The sequence below is a fragment of the Rousettus aegyptiacus genome, unplaced genomic scaffold (assembly GCF_014176215.1).
Source record: "Rousettus aegyptiacus isolate mRouAeg1 unplaced genomic scaffold, mRouAeg1.p scaffold_m13_p_16, whole genome shotgun sequence".
Classification (NCBI taxonomy): Eukaryota; Metazoa; Chordata; class Mammalia; order Chiroptera; family Pteropodidae; genus Rousettus; species Rousettus aegyptiacus.
The window spans coordinates 33,389,340-33,415,601 of NW_023416291.1; the positions used below are offsets into that span (position 1 = coordinate 33,389,340).

At 50.2% G+C, this 26,262-nt stretch overlaps 3 protein-coding genes and 1 pseudogene across 13 annotated transcripts; 3 read left to right on the forward strand and 1 right to left on the reverse strand.

Moving 5' to 3' along the window:
• The first annotated feature begins 164 nt into the window (after nucleotides 1-164).
• CDKN2D (cyclin dependent kinase inhibitor 2D) lies at nucleotides 165-2,493 on the forward strand. Its single transcript, XM_016153637.2, has 2 exons — nucleotides 165-517; nucleotides 1,542-2,493. The coding sequence occupies exons 1-2, from the start codon at nucleotides 377-379 to the stop codon at nucleotides 1,899-1,901; spliced, it is 501 nt and encodes a 166-aa protein (XP_016009123.1). The 5' UTR covers nucleotides 165-376; the 3' UTR covers nucleotides 1,902-2,493.
• Nucleotides 2,494-2,928: 435 nt separating this feature from the next.
• Nucleotides 2,929-11,751, forward strand: KRI1 (KRI1 homolog). Of its 4 annotated transcripts, none has more exons than XM_016153508.2 (19): nucleotides 2,929-3,060; nucleotides 3,174-3,247; nucleotides 3,936-4,041; nucleotides 4,400-4,505; nucleotides 4,752-4,803; nucleotides 4,880-4,929; nucleotides 5,217-5,313; nucleotides 5,406-5,483; nucleotides 5,769-5,902; nucleotides 6,217-6,343; nucleotides 6,430-6,525; nucleotides 6,613-6,783; nucleotides 7,749-7,824; nucleotides 7,924-8,009; nucleotides 8,097-8,223; nucleotides 8,312-8,442; nucleotides 9,761-9,825; nucleotides 9,932-10,030; nucleotides 10,814-11,751. In XM_016153508.2, exons 1-19 carry the CDS (start codon nucleotides 2,949-2,951, stop codon nucleotides 11,154-11,156), a joined length of 2,130 nt encoding a protein of 709 aa, XP_016008994.2. In that variant the 5' UTR covers nucleotides 2,929-2,948; the 3' UTR covers nucleotides 11,157-11,751. The 4 variants fall into 4 exon arrangements, with proteins under 4 accessions (XP_016008994.2, XP_036089612.1, XP_016008996.2 ...); XM_036233719.1 differs by having other exon boundaries at nucleotides 5,769-5,886; nucleotides 6,216-6,343; XM_016153510.2 differs by having other exon boundaries at nucleotides 4,883-4,929.
• ATG4D (autophagy related 4D cysteine peptidase) lies at nucleotides 11,391-17,601 on the reverse strand. Of its 8 annotated transcripts, none has more exons than XM_016153550.2 (10): nucleotides 16,983-17,598; nucleotides 16,427-16,528; nucleotides 16,173-16,346; nucleotides 15,656-15,899; nucleotides 15,485-15,549; nucleotides 13,878-14,008; nucleotides 12,886-12,964; nucleotides 12,730-12,806; nucleotides 12,527-12,646; nucleotides 11,391-11,953 (listed from the first exon to the last, which is right to left on the reverse strand). In XM_016153550.2, exons 1-10 carry the CDS (start codon nucleotides 17,212-17,214, stop codon nucleotides 11,774-11,776), a joined length of 1,404 nt encoding a protein of 467 aa, XP_016009036.2. In that variant the 5' UTR covers nucleotides 17,215-17,598; the 3' UTR covers nucleotides 11,391-11,773. The 8 variants fall into 8 exon arrangements, with proteins under 8 accessions (XP_016009036.2, XP_016009033.2, XP_016009034.2 ...); XM_016153547.2 differs by having other exon boundaries at nucleotides 15,623-15,899; nucleotides 16,983-17,597; XM_016153548.2 differs by having other exon boundaries at nucleotides 15,623-15,899; nucleotides 16,427-16,510; nucleotides 16,983-17,596.
• A 2,467-nt stretch (nucleotides 17,602-20,068) lies between these two features.
• LOC118612731 lies at nucleotides 20,069-20,187 on the forward strand (annotated as a pseudogene).
• The last annotated feature ends 6,075 nt before the right edge of the window (nucleotides 20,188-26,262 follow it).

The window sequence follows — 26,262 nt, forward strand, 5'->3', positions numbered from 1 at the left end:
CTGTCTCCGCCCCCTGGCGGAGTGCTCCGCTGCTGCGTTTGTAGCACCGGCTCAGAAGAGACCCCGCCCGACGAGGAGGAGGGAGGGTGAGTTGGAGCGAGACCCGGCCCCCAAGGGGCGGGCGCCGGGTTGGGCCTTGTGGGCCGTGGAGGGTTGGGCCCGGCTCCCAGCCCCTCGCGACCCGCTGGCTGACAGAGGGGAGGAGCCGGCCTGGAGGGTGGGGGTCGTTCTAGAGCCCGGGGCTGACGAGCCCGGCCGGGAACCTTGCGCAGGCCAGTTGCGCCGCGGGAGGTCTGATCCAGCCAGCATCGGTGGTCTCCCCGGTACTGACCGAGTCCGGGTCCCGCGGGGGGCTTCGCAGGCCGCCAGTGTCGACATGCTGCTGGAGGAGGTCCGCGCCGGCGATCGGTTGAGTGGGGCCGCGGCCCGGGGAGACGTGCAGGAGGTGCGCCGCCTTCTGCACCGCGAGCTGGTGCACCCTGACTCCCTGAATCGCTTCGGCAAGACCGCACTGCAGGTGAGGCCGGGCTGTTTAGCAGCGAGGGCGGGACGAGGACTGGGATCCCAGACCCCTTTCCCTTCGTCACCTGGCCCTGGTGGTGGCTGACTGGGTTCTGTTTCTCTGTCTCTCGGCTGACCTTTCTCCCTGTCCCCTTTAGAAGGTAGGTGGATGGGGTTAGGATGGGGGAATGAAAGCCTTTTCATCTCTGGAGGATTCCTTGTTCTCTGGGCGCGGGTGATCCAATTTCCCTGGGGAGGTTCTTATTCCGTGAGTAAGGGTTTAGTTTCTTTGGATTCCATTTTCATGGGCACGGCTCTGGTTTCTTTGGGCTTCAATGGGGTGGGGGTGGGGGTTCAGATCGATGGAAAAAGGGATTCATGGCTCCAGGGCGTTCTTATTTTCTAGGGGATTCTCTGAGAGGTATCCAGTTTCTTGGGGGATGAGAATATCCATTCCTGGTGTTTTTCATATTTCTGGTATATTATGAGGGGTCCCAGTAGGGAAGTTATTCCCTGGGAATCATTTTACAGGGGAAACCCACTTCTTGTGGGGTTCAAGTGCTCTAGGGAGCACTCCAATTACATGGGAGGGGTTATTTCTTGTAGAAGGGGTTTCAGATTCCCTGGGCATCTTCTTTTCCTTCAGGGGGCTGTCAAGTTCTTTTGGAGGGCGCAGTTCTCATTCTATAAGGCCACTTTCCTGGATGGGGTGTTGTATTTCTTGGTTATTTCCCTTATGTAAGGGAGGGGTCCTCTGGTTCCTTGGGGAGGGTCTTAGGTTGAAAGTTTCCATGGGGGCCATTCCTTGGGGTGTGTCATCCTTTCAAGGGTGACTAGTTTCTTGAGGGTCCCTATTCCTAGGAGCCTTGTTTTCTGGGGTCTCAAACAGCTGCCTGGGGACTTGTGTTTCCTGGGCTTTTCCCGTTCTCCAGAGAATCTCTTCTTTGGTGTTCCCTATTGCTGAATAACCCCTCTCTCCAATGACCCTTTTTCCTGGAACCCATCCCTTGAGGAACCCCTACTTCTCTGCCCCCACACAGGTCATGATGTTTGGTAGCCCCGCCATTGCCCTGGAGCTCCTGAAACAAGGTGCCAGCCCCAATGTCCAGGACGCTTCTGGCACCACTCCAGCCCATGATGCAGCCCGCACTGGATTCCTTGACACACTGAAGGTTTTGGTAGAGCATGGAGCTGATGTCAATGTGCCTGATGACACCGGGGCGCTTCCCATCCATTTGGCGGTGCTAGAGGGCCACACAACTGTGGTCAGCTTCCTAGCTGCTGAATCCGATCTCCATCACAGGGATGCCAGGGGGCTCACACCCTTCGAACTGGCACAGGGAAGAGGGGCTCACGATCTTATGGACGTGCTGCAAGGGCACACGGTGGCATCTCTGTGACTGGGGCCACCCACTCCAGCAACAGGACCCAGCTGGGTTCTACGTCAGAAGAGGAAAGAAACACTTTCTCTTCTTGTTCCTCCTGCCCACTGCCAAAGGTGGAGGGCACCAGTTTGTGGCTTGTTGGTGTTGATTTCTGAGGTGTGTGTGTTTAAGGGGACATTTCTCACTTGTTTTTCTCACCTCTTTTGTTGTGCTGGGCAGAGTAGGGCTCCTGCAGGCAACAACCACCTAAACGGTTCCGTTTCCTCCAAGCCCCAGACTGCTGGGGCTGCAGATGAGTCCCAAGGGCAGAGCGTTTAAAGCTTCAGCCCCAGTATGAGGTCATCGCTTCCAGAGCTCCTGGAACCTGGTGACTTTGGCTGGCTGTAACCAGAGAGAGACCTCAAGTGTGCACACTGCTTTCGAGCATGGGGGAGGGGGGAGTTTCAAATGAATAAAAGGGTAGTATGAGTTCATATTTTGTTGAAGTTTGTTTTCCAGTCTCTTGTACAGCGTTAAAAAAAGATTCTATTTATTAAGCTTTACGGAAAATAGTTGTGTGATCATTTAATGTTTGTACCCATTAAATTAAGGCTTGTGTACGATCACAGCGCTGGTGGCTTCTGATTTTTGAGTCTGTGATGGGGAGTTGCTCGCCCAGAATGTTCGTGGGGAGGGGGCCACAGGGGTCGCGGATCGTGGATGCTTTGGGGCAAGGGAGAGGGTGGTAATTCCCAGGGCGCCAGGGGCGAGTGAGCTGGGTGGGGCACCGGTTTGCGTTGTCAGAACGGAAAGGAGGCAGGAAACCGCGAGTGGAGAAAGAGCCCCCAGATGTCAGCTGGGTGCCGGGAGCCCAGGGGGTGGGGTGGGGTGGGCGGTGGCTGTAGCCTTCCCTGCAGAGGCGTGATCCGTGGGCGGGGACTGCGGTCACAAGGGGTATGGGATACCGGAAAACCAGGGGGCGGGGTGAGGTGCGGCCAGCGAGGCTACGCCCTGTTTAAAGTTCGAGTTGGGAGGGGCTGAGAGCAGCCACGCCCTCTGAAGCGCTCGCCGTACGCGTGCGCAATGGGCCGCAGAGCCGCCATGCCGGAGCCGCGCGGTTCGTCTCCCCTCCGGGTGAACGCCGCGTTCGCGGCGCGGTACATTCGCTACCGGGAACGCGAGGAGCTGCAACGGCGTGAGTGCGGGGCGCATGCGCGCAGGACGTCAGCTCTGGCAGGGTCGTTGGGAAGTGGGGGTTGATCTGGTCCCCCGAGGCCGATTTGGGGGACTCCCATCTGTGCCCCGCAGTGAAAGACCGCTACCGAGACCGAGGCAGCGGCGACGACTCCAGCTCCGAGTCTGACTCCAGCGACGAGCGCGTGGTGAGCTTCCGGTCCTCGGTCCCGGACAGGCGGGAGGCATTCAACCCTCCCACACCGCATCCTGACCCCGGCTGCTGGGGGCGGCTAACTCCCAACCCCATTGTGCCCTACCAAAGTGCCCAACCCCCTCCCCCAATCCCAGGGGGAACAGACAGCGCCCTCCTTGTCCCCAGGGGATTGCCAAATGCCCCCATTCCTCTCCCTCGTCAAGTATCCATCTGCTCAGATGTGTTTGGTGCGCCCCCTCTGTCCCCCATTTTATCTTCCAAGAATCTAACCATTTTTGTGTCCTGCTGTGTCCCGGAAGAGGGACGTCTGTGCCATTTGGGGCACCTAGCTTCTCACCACATTAGCCACATCTTCCTACCTCACTGTGCAGCCTAGTTCCTCCTGCTGTCTACCATGTGCCCAGTGCTACTTGTCCCATGTTAATCCTTTGTCCCCAGGAAGTACCCTTCCTTTGCCTGCTACCTTCCTCAGTCTCATACCTTGTACTTATGTGGGGCCCACCCTCCCTTCTCCTTGTCTTTGACACACCCCCACCTGCCTGGCCCCAGCGGTATCCCCCTTCTTCCTAATGTATGCCCCTCACTGCACCCTAATCCTAACAGTCGACCTGCCCGGGCACCCATCAGAGTTCTCACCACCTTCCGTCTGAAGTGTGTCCCTGATCCTTTTCCTGTCATAGGAATTTGACCCCCACCAGGAACGTGACTTTTACAGGACTCTCTCCTTGTTAAAGAAGAAGGATCCCCGCATTTATCAGAAAGATGCCACCTTCTACCAGAAAACAGGTCTGGGGCTGGTTCTCCCCAAGACTCAGGTTCCTCATTGCCTTTTCATCTGTTGTGACTATTTAATGAATCATTTTATGTCAAAAGTGCTTAGCAGAGTGTCTTAGATTGTTACCTGTTGATAGTAACGATAACTGTGTACTTGGTACTATTCAGAGCATGAGTTACTGAATTATCATCTCCAGGTACTGCCAGGTGGTAGCTAGTGTGATACCTCTTGTGGTACCTCTGGGAACTGGTGGCTTGGGGATTTGAAGTCTCCATCTGACTCTGGCTCAACCCAGTGGGAGTCTCCGCCTGCGGAAAGAACGGGGTTGTGGTTGTGGGTGATGGCAGATGTCTTCTGGTGGTCCCGCAGCAACATCCTCGGAGAGCGAGGGGGAGTTTGCAGCTGAGAAGCAAAAGAAGGTGCCGCCCATGTACTTGAAGGACTATGAGAGGAAGGTTATCTTGGAGAAAGAAGGGTGAGGAGAAGGCCTGACACATGCTACTCACTCCCTACCCTCCTTACCCTAGCAGGCGGACACATGGGGGCCTTAGGGGCAGGGGTGGGAAGAAGCTAGTGACTCACCAGAATTGAGAGATCCCAAGAGAGCAGGCTCCTTGCACCTCATTGGCTTCCCCACCTGCTGCTTGTAACTGCCCCCCAGCCCATTAGGGCAGACAGGCTGTGGGGAATCTGTCTTGAACTCCCACCCTTCCTTGCACAGCAAATATGTCGACGAGAATTCAGATGGGGAGACCTCCGATCAGAAACTCCAGGTGGGTAGGGTGGAGGCTGGGCGGTGGGCTGAGGGGCCCAAAGCTGGGCCTGAGATGCATTGCACCCTCTCTGCAGCAGGTCTCATCGAAAAGTTACATGGAAGAACAACAACAGCTTAAGGAAAGGTGAGCTAGTGGCGAGTGGCAAATGGATAGGAGTTCAGGCTCTGGGATTGGACAGGCCTGGGTTCAAACCCTGTTGTCACTTAATGGCTGCATGTATTTGGGCACATTCCTTGCTCTCTCCATGCCTGTTTCCTGATCTGTTAAATGGGGTTGATAAAACCCTCTGTGTCTCAGCACCACTCTAAGCTTGTTGGGGAGAGCTCAGGGCTTAGGGAACAGGGTTAGTCTTGGGGCAGTAGGCAGAGGCCAGCCAGCTTGTCCTGAGGCTTATTCTCTTGCATGGCCAGCTTCCGGGCATTTGTGGAAGACAGTGAAGGTGAGGACAGCGCGGGGGAAGGTGGCTCTGGGTTGCTGCAGAAACGCACTAAAACCAGGGAGGAGAAGGTAGGTGTGGGGCCCCGCCAGACCAGGGCTGGTGGCAGGGAGGGGTTGCTGTGGCTCCTGCAGACCCTCAGTGCTGGCCTTGCCTCCCCCAGGCCCAGGAGGATGCTGACTATGTTGAGTGGCTAAAGGGGCAGAAGGAGATTCAGAATGCCGAGACCCTGAGAGAGCTGGTTAGTTGCCACAGATAGTTGCTGAAAGACTGTACTGCCTGTCCTGCCTCTATCCAGCCCTTTTCCAGAAACTAGTCTTTGAAGGGGTTGCCAAGAGCACATACTTTGAGGATAGGGTGAGCCCATCTTGGGCCTCAGTGTCCACATCTACGAAACGGGGATAATGTCTCCCACCTACATAGGCTGGCTGTGAAGTTTGTCACCTGAGTCCACTTGGTGCCCACATCTGCCTTCCTTCCTTTCCTTCAAGTCTCTAACATGGGTCCTATCACCGCTTTACCCCAGACTCACCTGAGGGAATATTGGAACAACCCAGAGTTGGATGAAGGGGAACAGTTCCTGCGGGATTATATCCTCAACAAACGCTATGAGGAGGAGGAGGAGGAGGAGGAGGAGGAGGAGGAGGAAGAGGAGGAAGGGTGAGCAGCCATGTCCCACCAGGTGCCTGGAGCCAACGCTGGCCAGAAAGCAGAGGGCACTGTATGTTTACTTTGTCACACAGTTGGTAGCAGTCCTCTGTGAGGGAGAGCTGTGGAGTATGGGCTTCTGGAGCCGGGTAGCACTAGTTCAAATCCGACTGTACTGATAGATTTCTATGCTTCGGTTTCCCCATCTCCACAATGAGGGTAATAGTGGCACCCTACTGCAGGGTTCTTGGGAGGATTGGGTGAGTTAATATGGCTAACATACCAGAGCTCGGCTGACCGCAGCCCCACTCCATCTTATCCCTCAGGGTCCCAGGCACCTCGGTCCAGCTGGTTGTGGATGACTCCTCAGATGAGGGGGAGCTGTTTCTGAAGAAACAGGAGGACTTTGAGCACAAGTACAATTTCCGCTTTGAGGAGCCAGACTCGGCCTTGGTGGGTGACCAGGGCTGGTGGCTTGGGAGAAGCTGGCCCGTGGAGCCCAGGTTGGGAGAGCCCAGAACCATCATTGTGGCCCACAGGTCAAAACCTACCCTCGGAGCATCACGTCCTCTGTGCGCCGCAAGGATGAGCGTAGGAAGGAGAGGAGGGAGGAGACTCGGGAGCGAAAGAGGAAGGTGAGTGTGGGGGTGGTGGGTTTGGAAGGTCCCCCTAGCCTGTGGGGAAAGCCCATACCCTCCCTCTCCTCTGGCCTGCTACCGTAGGAGAAGGCAAAACAGCAGGAGGAACTTAAGCAGCTGAAGAACCTGAAGAGGAAGGAGATTCTGGCCAAATTGGAGAAGCTGCGGCAGGTCACAGGCAACAAGACTCTGGGCTTTGAGGAGCGGGACCTCGAGGATGATTTCGACCCCACCCAGCACGACCAGCTCATGCAGGTGTGGCCCCTCCGCCCAGACCCAGCCATGCAGCCAAGTGCTTGGGAGCATGACTCTGAAACCAGTGGTCGTTTCCTGGCTGCATGGCCTCTCTGAGCCTTTGGCTGTTTCTGTAACATAGTCTAACCGTAGTATATATTGCAGAACTATTTTAAGGATGGTTCGAGAGGAATACTCAGAAAAATTTCTTTGAAAAATCTTCAAGGAATAGTGGGTTGCTGTATTTCTTTTAGCTCATTTATTGCACCATTAATGTTTATTGAGTTTGTGGGAACATAGCATCAGGCCACAGAAACAAGTAATGAGAGCTATGTGGAGGAAGCAGTGGGGACCACAGGGACCCCAAAGGCCCTTGCCCATGCTTGGAGGGTCAGGGAAGGGGACTGAGGGTACATAAGTTGGTCAGGTGAAAACCAGAGTAGGAGCGTTGCTATGTAGTCAGAGTTTACTCTGCACTTTCTAGAAGCTTCTCAGTTCTGAGCTTTAGTTTCTCAATAGAATGGAGTTTTCTGTCTCAGGGTGCTTATATAAATACAGCAAGATGCAGCCAACTTAAGGATGTAATAGATGCTCAATAAATGACATGGTTAGCAATATGTGTCTTTGTCAGGCCTCCACTAGGCCTTGGAGTTCCACCAAGGGCCCAGTACAGTGTCAATCCTCTTGGAGCTCATAGAGTGCCAAGAGCCAGTCTAACATCCATTGATCACCTACTGTATGCCGAGGGTCAAGTAGGACAGCGGCCCCTGCCCTCTCAGAGCCCCCCAGTCTAGTGGCAGGCACTCAGTGTATATTTACAACCTGCAGGGTGCTAAGAGGGGATGGGGACACACAGAGGGAAGGTGAGGTCTTAGATGTGTCCCCTAACCAGCTTTGTCAGACTTAAATCAGGGGCCGGGTCCTAAGAGGGCACTCAGGTGCCATGTAGGGGTAGAGTGGGCCTGCTGACCCTACTGGCCCCACAGAAATGCTTCGGGGACGAGTACTACGGCACCATGGAGGAGGAGAAGCCGCAGTTTGAGGAAGAGGATGGGCTTGAAGGTGAGGTCACTGGGCTGAGGTGGGACTGCTGGGCCCAAAGCCTGTGACCCAGCCAGTATCCCCTGGGCCCACCCCTGCCTGTCTGTCGTCTGGAACCAGACTGGAACTGGGACACGTGGGCTGGGCTGCAGCAGGATGGAGATTGGAGCCAGCAGGAGCTACACTGTGAGGACCCAGACTTTAATGTAAGTGCCATGGGCAGGGTGGGGCGGAGGCTCAGAGGATCCCAGAGCCCCTAGGACTGGTCTGACCTGCATATCCTGGCAAGGCAGATGGATGCTGACTACGACCCTAGCCAGCCACGGAAGAAGCAGCATGAGCCCCCTTCAGCCGGCAAGAAGAAGCGCAAGTCACCCTTTGCTGCGGCAATGGGGCAGGAGAAGCCTGTGTTCAACCCCGGTGAGGTTCCCGGCGAGCAGGCGGTGGGTGGACAGGGGCTCTGCAGGGCCCGGCATAGCCCGGCAGCCCAACCCTCTTCCCCACGCAGGGGACAAGACATTTGAGGAGTACCTGGATGAGTATTACCGGCTGGACTACGAGGACATCATCGACGATCTGCCTTGCCGCTTCAAGTACCGTGCTGTAGTGCCCTGCGACTTTGGGCTCAGCACCGAGGAGGTGGGACCCTGGGTGGGCACAGGATTCTGGGGGTACTCAGTAGGTGAAAGGGAGCACAAGCCAGCTGGTGTTGCCACACTGCCTCTTTCCTCATTTCAAAAATGACAGGAATAATAGTATTAATGACAATACTAGTATTTCCTGCTTCAGAGGGTTTCTGTGAGATGGCAAGGCTTCAGACAGCCCCTTGTAAATACTACAGTTGACCCTTAAACAATGTGGAGGTTAAGGGGTATTTACCCCCCGCACTCAAAAATGTGAGTATAACTCAACCGTAGTTGGCCCTTCACAACTGTGGGTTTCGCATCTGTGGATTCAACCTCTTCAGATGCAGAAGGCTGACGTGCTGACGGCTTACTGGTACTATAAACTTAATAACATTTTTCTATGTTATATGTATTACATACTGTATTCATACAGTACTACATACTGTATTCATACAATAAAGTAAGCTAGAGAAAAGAAAATGTTAAAATCATAAGGAAAATATGTTTACTATTTACTGTATTTATTGAAAAAAATCCGAATAGGACTTGCGCAGTTCAAACCGGTGTTGTTCAGGAGTCAACTGCCTTTAATTCTGTTACCATATATCTGCAGCAGGGTGGCCATTAAGACGAGATAGGTCTACAGCCAGATGGCCTGGGTTTAAATCCTGGCTTAGTTACGCTCTAGCTGTGTAACCTTGCTTATGTGATTTAAGGTGCTATGCCTCAGTTTCCCCATCTATAAATGGTCCTAATAACAGCCCCCACCTTAGGGCTGTGGACCGGAAACAAATGTGTGGCTTTTTGAACAACACTTGTCTCTTCGCCATGATGGCAGTGGTTGCTCAGTAAAAGCCGCTGACATTTATTGAGCTCATACAATCTACATTTATTCTGTCTTCTCAAGGACCTTCCAATAGGTTTTGAGGGGATGCCCACCTCATAAATAAGGAAACTGAGGCCTGGAGGCAGGAACCTTGAGGTTGGAAACCTGGACCTTCTCTATAATTAGCAGGTCTGGTGACTGGCATAGAGACCTGTGTCCTGAGGCTGTTGGAAACACGGTTGTATGCATGAGGGCTCCAAGGCTCCAAGGCTCCAGGTCTCTAGGCCCAAACTGGAATCTGTAATCAGCCACTTCCTGGCTGTGTGACTTGGGGCAATGCCTCAGTTTCCCAATCTGATGTCCTCCACAGAAGTCAGTTCTTTCCCACTGTCATGACATCCCTGCTGGCGGTACTCTGCTTTGACTGATGAGGTGGCTCGGGCTTAAGAGTCAGGGACCCCCTGGGGCACATGCAGCAGGACCCTACTTGTCCCTTTCCACGCAGATTCTTGCTGCTGATGACAAGGAGCTGAACCGATGGTGCTCCCTGAAGAAGACCTGCATGTACAGGTGACAGGGTGGGGCTGGGCTAGGTATTTAGGAGGAGGGGTGGGCAGGCATGCATGGGCGCCTCCCAGAGCACCTCGTGACAGGCCTGTCCACTGGGCATCCACAGGTCGGAGCAGGAGGAGCTTCAGGACAAGAGAGCATACAGCCGGAAGGCCCAGAACTCATGGAAAAAGAGACAGATCTTTAAGTCTCTCTGCCCAGAGGAGTGAGTGTCCCTGGCCCAGGGAGGGTAGGCTGGGGAGCCTGCAGGGTTCTGCAGGGTTTGGATCTTGCTTTGTTAACCACTGGTTGTATGACCTTGGGAATGGGCCCTCCTCTGAGACCTGGGTTCAGGTTATGGCTGGGCTATAGCTATGTGACCTTGGGCAAGTCACTTCTCCTCTTGGGGCCTATTTTCTCATTTATAAAATAGGGATAGAGATGGCTCATTTCCTGCTGGGTGTTTTTTTGTTTGTCTGTTTTACCGCCTACAGCACCTGGTATTCCTAGGTGTTCTCCCATCCAAGTACTAACCAGGACTAACCCTGCTTAGCTTCTGAGAACATGAGATTGGGCATGTTCAGGGTGGCATGGCCATAGACCCTCTTGGGTTTTTTGAAGATTAAGTGAATCAATTCATATGAAGTGCTTAAAACAAAATGCTGGATAGGTTTCAACTATTATCATGCCCTCCCCCCCCCCCAATCTATAAAGCAGGGGTGATGAGTTCACAGTTAATTTAAATCTGAAATGAGTTGATTTATGTGAATAGCTTAGTGTAGGCCTGGGCTCAAATACCAGAATTATCAGTGACTGTCCAGCCTCAGGGTTCAGTACAGAAACTCCTGTTCTTGTGTAGATCCGAATTTAAATTCCAGGCAGGCCCCTGAATTGCTGCATTGCCGTCTCTCCTAGCCTCGCCTTTCCTCAACTGTAAAACGAAGATGTGTGCCCAGGAATGGGCCTAACCGTGCCCACTCTAAGCTGAGCCCTGACTTTCCTCCCCTAGGACAGAGACACCCGTGGAAGCCACAAGGAAACCACAGAGAGACAAAGCCAGCCCACAGGGGCAGCTGCTGGAACCTGATGGGGCCTGTGGGAAGCAGCCCCAGCCTGAGAGCCCGCCAGCACAGGAAAAGGTGGCCCCTGTGTCATCCACTGAGAAGCCACCAGTCCCCCAAAGGCGGAGGAGGGGCAAGAAGGCTCGCCTCCTGGGTCCCACAGTGACGCTTGGTGGACATGAGTTCAGCTGTCAGAGACTGCGGGCCTTTGGCTTCAATCCAAAACGGCTCTATTTCCGCCTGCTGGGCCGGCAACGGAGGCAGCAGCAGGGGCCCAAGAGTGGCCACTGAGCTTGATGGAGCAGGCAGGGGCCCTCAGGTTCCTACCCTCCAATCAAGCTCCTGAGTGCATCCCCCTCTATTTAGCTGTATAGGCCTGCAATGTCTACCCATGGGCAAGGAAGAATTCCCATCTTATAGATGTGGAAGCTGAGGTCCAGTTAACAAGTTCCCCAGGCCACTTTTAAATCTTACCCTGAGATATACCCTGGGCCCCATCTCTCAAATGCTGGGTCTAGCCAGAGCTAAGGTCAAGTCAAATGGCTTTATTATAGCCCCCTGCAGCTAGAGTTCCCCCCATCAGCCCTTGGCAGGACTGGGGCTTTGAGACCAGTGACGGGCACTGGTGGTCCAGTGCAAACTACAGTACTTGAATCAGGCCCTGAGTGGTTGCCCAGGAGCCCACCCTCCTTCCTTGCCCTGTGAGAAGGAACCAGCTGGCAGGAGGCAGGCCTATGGGCTCGGTCCTGGCTGAATGGACTCAGCCTAGAGGTTTTCTGGGCTGGGCTCAGCTGCTCTCATCAAGAGGGTGAGAAGGGGAAAGTCCCATCACCAGAGTTCAAGCTCCCACACCCAGCATGACAAAATAAATATAGTGTCTCTTCCATCTTCTTGCCTATCCTGTCCCTTTATAAAACCACAAAGTCCTCAGAGCTTGAGCGCTTAGCCTTGAGGAGCTGCCCAGTTCGAGGAAGCTGCTGAGCTGGCTGGGAGAGCTGGGAAAGGTTGTCCAGGTTGTGGTCCTGAGCATGACCCTCGGCCAGGGTGAACATGGGGTACCGCTCTGCTGCCGAGGAGGAGCTGAGGACCTGGTGGGAGGAAGGAGAGAGCAGCTCAGCCCCAAAAGCAGTAAGTAGCTGTGTTACTTATCCTGCAGGCATAGTTATCCTAACAAATATATTTTTAAAAGTGCTGCCTGAACTCAACTCCCATCCCTCTCAGGTGATGACCCAGGTCAGCCAATTAGTACTTTCTCATCCCCAGGACAGTGATTGGCTCGTGTTACCCAATGCAGCCAATGAAAGGCAGCCCTGGGATTTTTGCTATGTCTTCTGGGAAAGCGGGGCTCCCTTTCCACTGAACTGGGAGGTAGGTGTCAACTCTTGCTGTAAAGTCCTGATGGAACAAACCATGGAGCCAAGAGATAGGGAAGGGTCCTGCAACTTGAGATCCTGAAAGCAGCTGTCCCCCAAGGCAGCAGTGCCTCTAATTTTTCATATACCCCTTTTGGGGGAGCTTATTCAGAGCCAGGCTTTTGTAGCTTTTGGGCAGGGTGACAACACAGCCTGGAAATAGTCTACCCAGGTCTACTGGCCTCAAGGCCTCCTACTCCAGCCCTGCCCCTTTCCCTCCCTCCACCCTCCCCCATTCTTCTTGCTCACCCTGGTCAGCTCTGAACACAGTGTCTCGAACTCCTTCCTGTCTCCAGCATAGAACCCCACCGTACAGCTTGGGTCCATTTTGGTGAAGGCCATCTTGCGGGGTGAGGTGCAATGGAAAGACTGTGGCAGACAAATGAGGGAAACTCAGGGGGCCCAACTCCCACTACATGCCTCCAACTCCCACCCTGGGGGTCCCAGCTCACCTCCAGGGGGAAGTTAGCCTGGCTGACGTCCACAGTGGGCTGGCAGTAGTGGGGGTCCAGGTAGAGAAGGAAGTCATCTGTAGGGGAGGAGGAGTGAGTGGGGTGGAGGGGCAGGAGGAGGGGGTGGGATGGAGCTGGGGGGGGGGGCAGGCCTACCCTGGTAGCCGATGAAGTACAGCGAGTGCCGTGGCTTGCCCCCCATGATGCCTAAGCACAGCTCTGAACGTAGGAGCTCCTGCAGGGGGCAGAGTGGGCAAAGGTGAGGACCCATGGCAGGAGCTATCAGGCCATCATGCAATGAATGCTTAGCAAAGGTCCAATATGTGTGAACCCAGGTCTGTGCTGGCTCTGGGGGGCAGCAGTGACCAAAAATGAAATGACTGCCTCATGGAGCTGATGCGTGGGAGACGAACAAGGAACAAGATGAGTAAGTTGTCATATGTCAAAAGGTGGTAACACTGGAAGAACAGGAGGAGGAGGAGAGGGAGCTTTGCAATATATAAATAGGGGAGTCAGGTAAGGTCTCACTGGGAAATGATGTTTCAGCAAAGATGAGGAGTTAAGAGTGTACCTTAGGAAACAGCAAATGGCCTCAAGACAGGTGTGTTCTGGGAACAGTGAGGCAGAACGAGTGAAGACAGTGGGAGCAGATGAGGTCAAGGAAGGGACAGGGAGATAGTTTGGGACCCTGGGAGCTGTGGGAAGATCCGTGGCCTTTATTCTGAGTGTAAACACACCAGGATATTTCCAGCCTGGCTATTCCCTTTGCCTGGAGCACTTCTCCTCTGGCTCATGTGCCCCTGGCAGGACAGGGGCTTTCCTAAGCTGCACGGCTACCCCCTCCTGCCCTTCACTGTGTTAGTTTTGGTTCCCTTCCAGTCCCGAGTTGTAATGCCAAAGCTGTCTATTTGGTTCCAGATCCACTGCCTGTCATTTCTCCTTTAGAATGTCCATTCCCAGAGGCCACAAATTTTTGCCTGTTCACCTCTGCAACCCCACCAGCTGGGAGAGTGCTTGGCACATTACAAGTGCCCTGTAACTATCGGATAAACAGATGAAGGAATGAAGGAAGCACTTGTACCTATAGCAAGCTAGAAAAACCTGGAGGGCTCCTAGGGGAAGGCATGGTGAAATCTGGCCAAACCTACCTTCACACAGGGCACGTACACCGGGTTGAGGGTCTCACCACCCAGCCGCACAGGCACCAGGATGACCACAGACTTCCACTCGGCTGTGGGGTCCGGCCTGGCCACCAGGCGTGCCACGTCTGCCTTGTACACTGGAAAGACAAGGCAGCAGGTCATCTTCTCATTGTCCTTTAAGCTACAGTGTGGCTCTTCATCCCCAGGGGCCCATCAGCCAAGCAACATCTGGTGAGGGGAGGGGTGTGACACTCCCATCATCAGTGAAGCACATCTTTCCAGAGCCCCCAAACTCCCTCAGACAATCCCAGGGCCACCAGACATGTGTGGATCATCCCATTTTACAGAGAGCAACCAAGGCCCTAAGAACTGGACGAAGAACATAAAGCCAGGAGGTGGAGCTTTCCCTGCAGTCTGGAGCCCATCCCCAGTGCCAGGCCTGACTTGTCCTCACTGACCTGGCGCCTGGGTTTGCCAATACAGAACTGGGAGCACAGCAGTCCTCAACCCAACATCCCTGTGTTCCTTCTCAAGTCTGATCTGCTGCTTTCTATTCTCCCCCTCCTCCCTTGCTGGTGCCCAGAAGTAGATTCAGCACTTTCTGGAGACATAGCTGCTATGATCTGAATGCTTGTGTCACCCCTAAATTCATATGTTGAAATCCTAAACCCAAGGTGATAGAGGTAAAGAGGTGGGACCTTTGGGAGGTGATTAGGTCACTGAGGTTGGAGCCCTCAAGAATGGGATTAGTGCCCTTATAAAAGAGCTACCCCCCAATTTTTAAAAACTATGTTATCAGTGACAGATGTTAACTTGACTTATTGTGATCATTTAGCAATGTATAAAAATATCGAATCATGATGTTGTATACCTGAAATGTTATGTCTCGATTTTACCTCAATGAAAAAAAAAAAGAGACCCCAGAGAGCTTGCCCATTCTGCCATGTGAGGACACAGCAAAACAAAGCAGGGAGTGGGCTACCAGACACCAAATTTGCCTGCACCTTGATCTCAGACTTCCCAGCCTCCAGAATTATGAGAAATATGTTCCTGTTGTTTATAAGTCTGTGCTATTTTTGTTATAGCAGCCCAAATGAACTAAAACAACAGCCTTCTGTAAAAATCAAAATTTGCCCAAAACTTTTAATAAAAATGTCAAGTTTTGTAGATTACCTGATTAGGAGGATGGCAGAAAATAACAACCATTGCTAATATTTAATGAACATTTACTATGTGACAAGCACTGCTCTATGGGTTTAACTTGTATTATTGACTCATTTAATTCTTATGACAACTCTATGAGGCAAACGAGACCAAACTTTTGTACATATTAGAACTGTTTACAGAGCAAGAGTTAATTGGACCTGAGAGACAAAAGTCCTATGTCCTTCATTCTATCATTCAGGGAGCAGCCCCTTAAGTTTCCTCTTCTGCATCGAGGGAGTGGGGGGATCCTGAGGAATCTCCCCCTGCGTGGGCCTTGAATCCTTCCAAGCGTCCCTCTGACCCAGAATTTGTTTCAGCCTGAGAAAGGTTGGGGGGTCCTAAGAGGCAGCTGAGGTAGTGACTGACTCAGGGTGAGAACCCTGGGACCTTGGTTCCCAGCCCCTTACCTGTGCAGTCCTGAGAAACATACACCACCAGGTGGGTGACCTCTGAGCAGCTCTCCACAGCTTTCCTGGGGGCAGGAGGAACGGCCTGAGTTCCTAAGGATACCCAGTGGCTCCTGTGTCCCCTGCAGCGACCCTCACCTGAGTATATGTGCCACGAGAGATGGCCCATACCAGTCACCCGCCTTCTTGCCTGAGCTTTGCCCGAGCTTCACCAGATGGTGTAGGCCGAAAGGGGCCTTGGGGTGGTCAGCAAACCAGGACACAATCTGCCGGTGCCGGCGTTCCTGCTCCAGCTCAGGGCTGCCCTGGGTCCAGCGAGGGGGTATCCAGCAGGAAGGCCCATGGTGCCAGTAGGGAGAGGCCAATCCTGATGGCTCAGGGGGGTTCAGGCCCACGCCCTTGACCCACATCCAGTCTGGTGGGGATGGAGTACATAGTCAACCGGTGCCAATGTGTGGGGGCACAGTTCCCATTTACTCACACTTTACAAATAATTCTAATGCTCCCGAGACCCCACGTTTAACAATTTTCACATTCCTGAACAAACGATTCTAACTCCACCCCCAAAACTTACTTTACACACAAATCTAACATGAACTTAAACTCTTAGTTTACAAACAGTTCTAACACTGCTGACCTATGTGGTTGGTTCATACTCCTGGTGTGCCCTTTCCGCTCCGCCCCTCACCTCTGGGCAGGAAATGCAGCAAGAGGCCCTGTGCCAGCATCATCTGCCCACTGCGTAACATGCAGCCCCAGCCACAGTCCGAGGTCAGACAGCCCCCAGCAAGGGGCGGGAAGTCCCTGCGGTATGTGAGCCACAGGCGGGACACAAAGTCCCGCTGGAAACGCTGGATGTCACCTACAAGAACAGGCTTGTCAACTGCCACCAGGAACACTTCTTGGGGTCCCCCCAACCCTGGCCTGGGGCCACCAGCTTACCCTCAGTCTCCAATCGGTAGCGGCGGCCACAGAGGTGGATGCTGGAGAGCTTGCTAAAGCTGGGCCGGCTTTTGACTGCCCAACCTGCAGAGACGTGGGGCACTGAGATGACGGACACACAACTTAACAGTTATGACAACAGTGCTCCCATCCCCCATCTGTGAAATGGGGACCGCACTACTTTCCATCTCAGTGGTGGCACTGGGGAATTCATGCCATATTCCTCTTAGATGGAAGTGGGGCCTCTAGGCACAGCCACATCAATGTTTGCCATCAATTCAGGATAAACTACGCAGTTCTAATTACTGTACCCATTTTACAGGAGGGAAAAATAGAAGCACAGGGAAGCAAAAAAACACGCTCAAGGTCAAGATTTGAAAACACATTCCCTGTAGGACCTGCCACAGGTGACTCACCAGAGAACAAATGGTGTATACACGGAATACAGGACAGGGTCCGGTTCCTTGACTCCCACTGACTTCTAAGCCCCCGCCTGGCGGAAACCACGGCTCGCTTGCACCCCAGAACCCACCTCCTGGGCCCGCCCCCTCCTTACCGTACTTGACGTTGTTCCAGGCAGTCAGGAACTTCGCTTTAAACTTGTCCACTTCGTCCGGCTCCCCAGGGGCGATCTCGGACGAGCCCAGAACCGGGCCGCAGGCTCCGGAGGGCCCCAGGCCGTTGGGGTCCGGGACTCTGGGCCCCCGCGGCCTGCGGCCCTCGGGGCGGCGCCCGTCCTCAGGGCTCGCGCTCTGGTACTGCGCGGCGGCCGGCGACACGGAGTTCATGGGCGCGCCGAGGGGGAAAGGGGAGGTGGTCCGAGGGCCCGGGTGGGGGCCGCGCGCCAGCGCCTCAGGAGCCAGGACGCGGCCGGGACGCGAGCACCCAGGACCGCGCTAGTCAGCCGCCGCCGCGGCTGCTACGCCCCCAGGTCCGGCGCGGGGCGCTGTCACCGCCGCCGCCATTTTAGCGGCTCTGGCCCAGGAGGAAGGCGGGCGTGACACAACCGGACGCCCCGGATCCCCGTCTGGTCTCCGGACCAAGTCCTGGGTGGCCGCACTGGGGCCTCCAGACGCAGCAGCACCCAACGATCCGCACGCCCACCCGCCACCTTATCGCAACGCCCAGGCGCGCCGAGTCCCTACAGGTCTTTATCGAAGGCCCCAGAGCCTAGAAGCCCCGCCCCGGCTCCGCCCCCGGACCCGCCCACTACCGACACCCAGAGCCGGCCCGGGCCTGGGGCCCAACCTGTGTGTGACAACCACACCCCACCTCGCCTCTCTCCCCCATCCCAGCCACACCTCTGTGTGCTTTAGTTTTCCCATGAGCAACAGGGGGCTCAAATACATGCCAAAACATAGACAAATCCTCAATAATTTTGCTGAAAGAAAGGAACCAGAAAAAAAATTAGACTATATACTCTCTGGTTCCATTTATACTAAACTCTGGAAAGTGCAACCTCCTAATACCATCAGGGTCGCCTGAGGGTGGGGTGGGAGAGGTGAAAAGGACGAATTTGAACAAGGCGAGAGGATTCTTTTTGGAGTCGTGAGTATATTTAGTATTCAGATTGTGGTGAGGATTCCCATGATGCGAAAACTCATTGATGTACAACTTTAAATATGTGTGGTTTGTTGTATGTCGATTATACCTCCGTAAAGCTGTAAAAATTTTTCAGTGCATGTAATTCAGAAGACTGTTAGACGAAGGAACTGAGTTCATCGTGTAAAACTCTTAGCGTGGCATTTGAGGCACAGTTAGGGCTCAGTGAAAAAGCTAGCCAACACCTGAAAGGCAAGATGACAATATAGTGATGCTGTGAACCACAGAGAGGGTGGCCTCTAGTGGCCAGCCCAGGGACACCGTCCTCAGCTGGCTGAAGGCAGTGAGAAGAGGATTTGGAAGAGGGTGTGGGACATGAAGGAGAGGACACAAAAGGGCAGTCACTGCCCTAACTTTCCCTCCTCTCTCCTCTCTTTCACTTTTTTTGAACCACACCTGCCTCCTTTCTCAAACTCAACAGGTGCTGTCTCACCTCAGAACATTTGTACATGCTGCTCCCTCTCTTCTCTGAAATATCTGCATGGCACCCCCTCAACCTCCTTCAGGATTTTATTCAAATGTCACCCCCACAGGGTAACCTTCCTTAAAAGTCCTCCCACCCCTGGACTCTTACCCCTTAGCTTCCATATTTTTCCCAGAGCATTTACTACAGCCTGACTGAGTCAGCTCTGGCTGCTGTAATGAATACTGCATGCAGACTGAGAGGCTTAAACCACAGACATTAATTCTCACAGTGCTGGAGGATAGAAGTTTGAGATCAGAGTGCCAGTAGAGCCAAGATCTTGGTGAAGGTTTCTTCCTGGCTATGTCCTCCCATGGCCTCTTTTTATAAGGGCATTATTCCCATCATGGGTATGCCACCCTCATGGCCTCATCTAACCCTCATCACCTCCAAATACCATTGCATTGGGGGTCAGGGCTTCAACTTATGAAGGAGGGACAACAACATTCAAGCCACAGCACTGATTTTATACATATATAATTTCTATGTCTATTACCTCTGTTCCAATCATACATCCTAGGGCAGGGGACTCTGTCCATCTTGGTCACTGATGGGTCCTTAACATTCAACCTGTGGTCTGGCCCACAGTAGGTACCACAAACAACTTGTGAAATGAAAGAACTTGTTGCCTCACAGGGGACATATGGGCTGTGGGGGTCACAAACACCCTTCTGTTTTTGTTTGGTCTGATGGCTGACCACCCCTTCCACCAGCCTGGCACAGCTCAGTTTGCTTGAGGAGGGATGTGTGGGGCACTGGATTCTTTAACTCTTCCCCTATAAGTGCAGCCACAACATCAGTTCCCCACCCGAGTCTCTGTCCCCAGACCAGGGTCTAGCCCCACCTGTGTTGCCTCTGGGATATCCCCCAGGTCCTGAATTGATGCTGCACTTCACCCCCCTGGTTTTTGCTCTCCAGCCCTCGCCTGTGCCCTAACCTCCATTACCTCCCTTACCAGGGTCTGTTGTGCCACTCATAATCTGCCCCCAGTTGTCTTCATACTCCAAAAAAGCAGCACAATAGTCATGACCACCTTTGAAGATGCTGCAGTCAGGTGTCTCAGACAGGTGACCTTACCTGTCTGTGCAACAGTTTCCTCATTTGCCAAATGGGTAATAATGGTGCCTACTTCCTAGGGCTTGGGAGAAGGATGAAATGAATATGCAAAATGCTTAGAACACTGTCTGGCACAAAACCACCACCACATAGTGTGAAGTGTTACTGCTATTGCTGTCATTCTCATTTCCAACACTCCTCTCCCAGGTCCAGCCCACATCACCATTGCCCCCTCATTCCTGGCCTTCTAGCTACCACCTCTCAAATCCACACAACGGCAGAAAGAAACTTTCTATTTATAAAACTACTTTTTTTCTTTTTCAAATGATGTTAAAAATTCATTTTACTTATTTTAAAATAATTTTTAAATTGAGATATAATTGACCTATAACATTATGTCAGTTTCAGGTGTACAACATAATGATTCAGTATTTGTATGTATCGCAAAATAATCACCACAATAAGTTTAGTTAATGTCTTTTAACTAAAATTAAAATGGTTGTTTTAAATATAAAAATACTGTCTATGACCATGCCACCCTGAACAAGTCCGATCCCTTCTGATCTCAGAAGCTAAGCAGGGTCAGGACTAGTTAGTACTTGGATGGGAGACCACCTAGGAAGACCAGGTGCTGTAGGCGTAAAAAACAAAAAAAAATAAAAGCTTATAAGCTGACAAGGTCCTTGCAATCTGTGAGGTCAACCAAGGGTTACTTCACCTCATATATACATAATATATATACATACATATATATATACATGTATTATATATATTATACTTCAAAAAAATAAAATTATTTTGTGAACAAGTTTCACCACACCAAAAAAACCTAAAGCAGCACTGTCCAGTAGAAACATAGTGTGAGATATAATGTTCAATTTTCTAGTAGCCATGTTAAAAAAATATATAAACAATCCAATTAAAAAATGGGCAGAGGATTGGAACAGACTTTTCTCCAAAGAAGACACATGAGCAGCCAGCAGGTACATGAAAATGTGCTCAACATCACTAATCTTCAGGGAAACGTAAGTCAAAACCATAATGGGATATCACCTAACACCTGTTAGAATAGTCGTCATCAAAAAGATAAGAGATTTTATATATGTGTGTGTGTATATATATATATCTATCTATCATATTTCTTTATCCATTCTCCCATTGGTGGACACTTAGGTTGTTTCCATATCTTGGCTATTATAAATAATGCTGCAGTGAACATGCGGTTGCAGATACCTTTTTGAGATGGTGTTTTTATTTTCTTCAGATATATTCCCAGAAGTGGAACTGCTAGATCATATGGTAGTTCTATTTTTAATTTTTGAGGAACCTCTATACTGTTTTCCATAGTGTCTGTGCCAGTTTACATTCCTGCCAACAGCGCAATATGGTTCCCTTTTCTCCACATCCTTGACAACACTCATTGTTTCTTGCCCTTTTGATAATAGCCATTCTGATAGGTGTGAGTTGATATCTCACTGTAGTTCTGATTTGCATTTCCCTGATGGTTAGTGATGTCGAGCATCTTTTCTTGTACCTGTTGACCTTCTGTATGTTTCGTTTAGAAAAATGTCTATGCAGATCCTCCAAAAAGATATATCGAAGTCTTAATCTCAGGTACCTGTGGCTGTGACTTTATCTAAAAATGGGGTCTTACTGGATTAGGGAGGGCCCTGAATTCAAGGTGACTGGTGTCCTTATAAGAGAAGAAGAACAGAAAGCCACAGACACACAGGAAGAAGATCAAGTGGCCATGGAGGCTGATATTGGCGTTATGTAGCTACAAGCAAACCAAAGAATGCCAGTAACTGCTGGAAACTTGGAAGAGACAAGGAAGCATTCTCCTCTCTCCCCTGAAGCCTTTAGGGAGAGCACAGCCCCACTGACACTTCAAGTTTGGAATTCTAGCTTCCAGAACTGTTAGAGAAGCCAGTTCTGTTTTAAGCCGCTCAGTTCGTGGTGATTTATTACAGCAGCCCCAGGAAAGCAAAGTAGCCTGTTGATCCCTCCTCTTGTCCAAGTCTCAGCTTGCTCATCACCTACTCCAAAAGGCCTCTCCTTGACATCCATCTTGGGCCAGGCCTCCTTTATGTGTTCTCAGGCTTCCCCTCACCACAGTGAAATAATTCCTAATCACCTGTGCCTGTTAATCACTGTGTCCCTTGTGAGAGTGAAAGTTCCACAAAGACAAGCAACAACTGTCCTAATGCTATTATTCTTTCAAGAATATCAGTCGTCACTTGCAGCTTGCCCACACCAAGTGCCAACAATGACAATGAGAGAAAACAAGCCACACCCGCTCCCCAGTGACTCTCATATTGGAACATGCTAGATGTACAATAACTGTTTGTTGAATGACGAAATAAATCATAATAGGACTAACTTGCCCTCAGAGCCTCCTCCCAGCTCTTTCTCAGAGTTTCCACAGGTGGCTTCTCTAGGGCCAATTTCTAGGGCTGGCTTCTCTAAGATCAACTTCCTCGAGCCATGCCCTACTGGTTTTATCTGTCTTAAATCATTTAACCCTTAGTGCAATCCTATATGATAGGTACAAATATCCCCATTTTACAGATGAGGAAATAAAGGCTCAGAAATAGAGGCCACACAATAGGGGAGTACTATTATTCCCGGTGGTAATCTTCATAGTTTCCATGCATTTGAAACTCAGAAAGCAACCCAATAAAAATGCAGACAAAAGATTTAAACAGACTCTTCACAAAAGAAGATAACAGGATGCCAAGTAGCACATGGAAAGATTCTCAACATTACTAGCCATCAGGAAAATGCAAAATAACATGGCAATCAGATGCTGTTACAAACCCATTAGAACAGCTAAACTGAAAAAAGACTGACCTTACCAAGCGCTGTGAGGTTATAGAGGAAATGGAACATTTGAAGTTTGTGCAGTTTATTGTATGTCAATGGTACCTTGATAAAGTTGAAAAACAAATCAGTATAGTAACATCAGGGCACCACTGAAGAAATGCACTTGAGTGGAACTCAATAAGGTAGAATTGTCTACTTGTGACTGTATTTTGGCATTAGTGCATGAATTTTATTGCGGGTCTCTCAGCAATTCCAGGAATGTTTTCATGCCTCTCCACTCAGTTCCCATGCCCCTTAGTGAAATAAATCAGGCTCGAGAAATCCTCCCAGGCTGTGTAGTTGCTATAATAATTACACACTCTTGAAGAAAACATAAATATGCAGATAGATGCTTTCTCACGGTAGATTGCTTTTTTTGTCCAACTTTCTTGCTTCCTTAGAGTCATCCCATTTTGCCTTTCATGCTTCTACTACATTGAGAGTTGTGTGAGAGAATGTTCTAGAAATGAGCTGTGCTTATTTCTGCCTTTTTAACTGAAAGCATGCAAAACTCTTTTTTCATTCAAAAAATGTATCCTGAGCATCTACTATGTTCCAAATTCTGTGCTGGATTAGGGGCTGCAGCAATAGATAACAAAAATACTGTTGTTTCTTCTTGGGGTCTTGTAGGTAGGATGCAGGAGAGAAATTATGAATTCATTACATAAAAAAACCACAGTTACGATTATAATAATAATCATGTAGGAAAACACAAGCTTACAATAGGGGGAGTAATCTAGTTTGGGGCCATGATCCAGGAAGACTTCTCTGAGGAAGCCACATTTAAGCTGGGATTTGCGTTAGTCAGAATAAATTGTTTCACTGCAGTAACAAGCAAGTCCAAAGCTCAGTGGTTTAACACAACCAAAGTTTATTTCACTCTCGTTTTACTCATCCTACATGGACTGACAGAGACCCAGCTTCAAACAGTTATGCAGTGGTCTGGGCTGACGAGGCATCCATGATTTTATAGTTGTACCACCTGGGATTTATCGCATCAATTGCGACAAAAAGGAGACTGGAGAAGTGTGTGTGGAAGCAAAGAGACAATGGGTCTATGGACTCAAAATTCAGACAGAAGAAGATTTTTAATCCAGACCACTATTTTCAGACAAATATTGATTGCGTATCAAATAAAGACATTTTAAAATATGGAAGGGTTAAAAAATATTGTCTCTCGTGCTCTTATGTTCTCCAGAACTTACTGCAGGATGCACTCCATTAAAACGAGGGGATAAAGGAAGAAAAAAAGAAGACACGAAAATGAAGAAATGGGTCCCAGCATTGGAGATAAAGAGAATTCCTGGCAGGGTGACAGGAGGGATTCCCCAGCAGAAAGAACCCAGGAGGAAAACAGAATGCTACCTGTTCTGACTATCTGGAAGATTTGATCATTTGATCATTTGAATTGAGATGAACAGTCAGAACTTCTAAGAAAGACAAGTAAGGGGGGGAAAAGGCAACTAACTCCAGGTGGAAAAATTATACATCATAATAATTATACCTCTCAATTGTATTCTTCAAAGAAAAATTAAATTACACTTCCATAAAAACAAAAAAAAAAAGAATGTGAATTGCAAGACACCAAGTGAATGCATGTCTTAGATATAGTCAATGACTCAGTGGCACCATATGATGACTGGGAGGCATCTCGAACCTAACCGGCCCCAAACCAAACTCACCAAATTGAACTCCTGACCTTTCTGTGGTTCTGTGGCCTTCCCACCTCAGATGCCTGAAGCACACTTACCATGATTTGGAGACTCTTTATAGCACAGATGAAAGTGCTCAGACCACCCTTGGTCTGACCCCTCCCACATTCTCTAATCTGGCCAATCAGAGCAGTCTATCCCCCAGGGTTTTGGTTCTGTTATGACAAATCATCCAAGCTAGATCAATGAAATTCAGTACTGGGATTACTGTACTGGAGCAATTGGATGTCTTTTTCCAAGTGGATACTGAGTGGGGATAATGGATCCACAGCAGGAAGAATCTCTGCTACCTAAAGGGAATCTTGATAAGATGAGAAAGCCCAGCCAAGCCTAGAGACAGAGAGTTAAATTTCTGGTGACACTGGAGTTTCTTGATTCAGCTATACCTGAAGTCAACACAAATCCTAGATACTTAGATTTTGTTACATGAGCCAATTCATCCCCCCCATACCATTTTGAGTTGTTTTTTAGTTTTTTTTTTTCCTGGAACTTCCAGCTAAATAAATCCTGAAAAATATAGCCCCTACTCAATGCCAGACATTGCATTAAAGGGTTGGCAAGACTGTATCATTGAACTCTATGAGAAAGGAAATAATTATGATTCCTATTTAACTGATGAGGAAACTGAGGCTCACAGAGCTAAATCCATCTGCCCAAGCTCATCAGAGCCAGGATTCCAATCCACATCTGTCTGACCTCTACGACCCGCCTCTCTTTGAAACTGAGGAGCAATGGCCAGATTTGGAGATTCAGAGGCAGGGTAGATATGGTGTAGGAAAGGGTAAGGGGATGAGAGAACAAGCCAGATGCCAATGACCAGAGCTCCTTGAACTTTCTTTAAGGGGCACCAAGGAGTTATGGGGGGTTGTGAGCAGGGGAAGGACAGGAGGAAGGACATGCTGCAGTGTGGGCCATGAGATCAATAAAAATAGTAACAAAAAGTAATAACTATTCAAACCACTATGAGATGCCCCTTCCCCCACTAGGATGGCTATAATAGAAAAGGATGCAAAATAACGACGTGAGGAAATCAAAACCCCTATTCATTGCTGATGGGAATGTAAAATAGTGCAGTTGCTTTGGAAAACAGCTTGGCGGTTCTCAAAATGTTAAACATAAAGTTACCATATGACCCAGCAGTTCCACTTCTAGGTATCCACCCAATAGAAATGAAAATATGTGTCCACATAAAAAAACCTGTACATGAAAGTTCAGCCATAAAAAGGAATGATATATTGATTTATCCTACAACATGGGTGAACTTTAAAAATGTCATACTGAGTGAAAGAAGCCAGACACAAAGGGCACATAGTGTGTGATTTCATTTATGTGAAATGTCCAGAATTAGCAAACGCATAGAGACAGAAAGTAGATGACTGGTTTCTAGGGTCTAGGGGAAGGAGGAATGGGTGTGACTGCTGATGGGTGCAGGGTTTCCTTGTTGAGTGATAAAATGTTCTAAAATTAATTTTGCTGATGGTTACACAACTCTGTAAATACACGAAAAACCACAGAAACGTATACTTTAAATGGGTGAATTGTGTCATATGTGACACATATGACACAATTCAATAAAGCTATTGTTTCAATAAAGCTATTAAAAAATAATCTCCCACTTTTAGCGAGTGATTAGCTCTGGGTCAGGAAATGGTTGCATTAATAGTGACAAGATAGCTGTGAGAAAGAAAAAGACCTTCTTGACTCAATTTCATAGGTGAAGAGACTGAAGTCAAAGAAGTTAAACATCTCACATAGCGGGGTGGGATCAAACAGGGGCGACCTGACATTTGAGGCCCCACCAGAACTTGCTTTGTCCACAATTTCACCCTCTCTCCACTTTCCTCCCTCTGAGCCATGCTCCTGCCCACTAACCTGATTCATTTATTTTATCACACATACTCTCCAGCCTCCAGACTTTTGCGTGTGCTGATTCAAACCTTGTGCCCAGATGTTTCTCCTCCTCCTCCCCTCCCCACATGATCTGTGAAATGAATGTCTAAGTGTGAGGGGACAAGAGAGGACATGCTAACTCCAAGTTTCCAAGCCTAAGGCTTGGGAAGTAAGGGGTACAAGGAGGGGGGCACCTAGAGGGCTCCTTAGGGGAAAGATTAGGGCCTGCCTCACTGCCTCTGGAGGATTTA